Source organism: Borostomias antarcticus (assembly GCF_949987555.1).
Source record: "Borostomias antarcticus genome assembly, chromosome: 15".
In the NCBI taxonomy this organism is placed as follows: Eukaryota; Metazoa; Chordata; class Actinopteri; order Stomiiformes; family Stomiidae; genus Borostomias; species Borostomias antarcticus.
Window position 1 is genome coordinate 6,699,124 of NC_140248.1, and position 2,500 is coordinate 6,701,623.

The 2,500-nt window shown below is 53.7% G+C and overlaps 1 protein-coding gene across 1 annotated transcript in view; it reads left to right on the top strand.

Annotated features, from left to right (window-relative positions):
* Window positions 1-1,942: 1,942 nt before the first annotated feature.
* The window catches only part of LOC311318384 (high affinity cationic amino acid transporter 1-like), a 27,161-nt gene continuing 26,603 nt past the window's right edge, over window positions 1,943-2,500 (top strand). The window contains exon 1 of the mRNA XM_084449708.1: window positions 1,943-2,181. Coding sequence (XP_084305834.1) covers window positions 2,060-2,181 — 122 coding nt within the window. The 5' untranslated portion in view covers window positions 1,943-2,059. The remainder of the gene's footprint in view (window positions 2,182-2,500) is intronic.

The following is a 2,500-nucleotide window of genomic DNA, read 5'->3' on the forward strand; positions in this document are numbered from 1 at the left end:
ATATATAATAAACATTATTTGTTTATGCATCACATTGTGCGTTCTTTATGCTATGGATTGGTTTGGGGGGGGGGGGGGGGGGGGGGATATATTGCCTTGCTTATAGTATCCCAATATATTGCAATATATTGTATCGTCAGCCCTGTATTGGGATACGTATCCTATGGTCAGAGATCACTGATCTGACATGCTGGGATTGGTCACAGCTGTGTAGCGGAGCACTTTCTTTCACCTAACCAATCGCATTAGATCAGGCATTTTCAGAGAATTGTTCGGCATCGACAGTAAACATCTTGTAGCATTAAAACGGCTCGGTCATCCACCTCGTTGCTGGGGTGATTTGTTGTCCGAGGCTGGGGGCCAATCTCTGCCCCCCTCTTCCCCTCCTGTCTCTTGAGTTTGGGTTCTGTACGGGGGGTGGGGGTGGGGGGGTGGGGGTACGGGGGAGTGTTTGGCCCCAAAGTCCTCCTGGCCGCGTGTCAGAGCATGTGACGCACGACGGAGCAGTAAATCATGTTGTGGAGTTGTTCCCCTGTTTCCACACTACTGTGGTCTAAGCATAGAGGTTGGCCCCTGGTGTGTGTGTGTGTGCGTGTGTGTGTGTGTGTGTGTGTGTGTGTGTGCGTGTGCGTGTGTGTGCATGCGTGCGTTTGTGTTTGTGTATGTGTGTGTGTGTGTGTGTGTGTGTGTGTGTTTTGGAGTACAGTGCCTCCTCTGTTTACTCTGGTCAAGGCCTCTGAGAGGAGTGTTTATTATACCGCTCCTCAATCCTTCGCTGCCCACCCCTTTATTCCCGCGTTGTGATTGGCTGGAGCAGGCGAGCAGCCCTCACCTAATTCTGGGCTTGTTTGGTCACGTCTCACCCTCGGCGGCCCCCGGCCTGGATGTAACTCACTGCTATTAACTGACGTAGATTTGGCAGGAACACACCTACCCAGACCCCCCTCACCACACCCCCCATGTTAAGAGTAAGGTCAAGTCTAAGGTGCTGGCTTACACCTCTCGAGAATTATCCCTAGTTATATAAGACCAGGTCTGAATCAATGGACTTTTTAAGCCAAGACCGGGTGTCCAACAGACTCCCATGAGGTTATTTTTGTTCAGACGAGGTCAGACCAGGGTAACTACCAACCGTTTCCCTCTCCAGCTGCTAAGACACACTTCTGGACGTCTCTCATTGCATAACGGCCAGCAGCTGAAAGAGAGGACAGTCTCCTGGGAGGAGAGGGAATACAGTGTAAATGCCTTATCAGTTAGTTTCAGCGTGCTGCTGAAATGCATTCATGTCTTCGTTGACTAATCTCCGCCACTGGCTGTGAAATGGGGACAGTGTGTTCTGTGAAACTTTTTGGGGGGGGTGTCGCACTTTTTATTGTCCCCAGAGAAACGGAGGCAAGTGGAACCACGGTGTGGTTTGGCTTAAGGTTTCCGGGAGTCTGGCTTAATAACCGCCGCGTGTGTGTGCGTGCTTGCGTGTGTGCGCGTGCTTGCGTGTGTGCGCGTGTGCCAGAGAGAGAGAGAGAGACGTTGAGTTTCCAGAGCTGTGTCGAAATACTTGGTTGTCAGAACTCCAAACCTGAACTCTCAGGGGAGCTGGACTGAGAATACAGTTGTGTGTTTGTGTGTGTGTGTGTGCTTGCGTGTGTGTGTGTGCGTGCGTGTGTGTGCTCGCATGCGTGCGTGTGTGTGTGCTTGCTTGCGTGCGTGTGCGTGTGTGTGTGCGTGTGTGTGTGTGCGCGCGTGTGTGTGCTCGCATGCGTGCGTGTGTGTGTGCTTGCTTGCGTGCGTGTGCGTGTGTGTGTGCGTGTGTGTGTGCTTGCGCGTGTGCGCGTGTGTGCTTGCGTGCGTGTGTGTGTGTGCGTGTGTGTGTGCGCGCACGCGTGTGTGCTCGCGTGCGTGCGTGTGCTTGCTTGCGTGTGTGTGTGTGTGTGTTGACCTCTGTCCTCTGCCCCCCCCAGGCGAGGAGGTGAAGAACCCCCAGAGGGCCATTCCCATCGGCATCGTGTCCTCGCTGCTCATCTGCTTCGTGGCGTACTTCGGCGTGTCGGCCGCCCTCACCATGATGATGCCCTACTACATGCTGGACAAGAACAGCCCTCTGCCCGTCGCCTTCACCTACGTGGGCTGGGAGGGCGCCACCTACGCCGTGGCCGTGGGCTCGCTGTGCGCGCTGTCCACCAGGTGAGGACACACACACACACACACACACTCTCTCTCTCACTCACTCACTCACTCACTCACTCACTCACTCTCTCTCTCACTCACTCACTCACTCACTCACTCTCTCACTCTCTCACTCACTCACTCACTCACTCACTCACTCACTCTCTCTCTCTCTCTCTCTCTCACTCACTCACTCACTCACTCTCTCTCTCTCTCTCTCTCTCACTCACTCACTCTCTCACTCACAGACTCACTCTCTGACTCACTCACTATCTCTCTCACTCACTCTCTCACTCACTCTCTCACTCACTCACTCACTCACTCTCTCACTCACAGA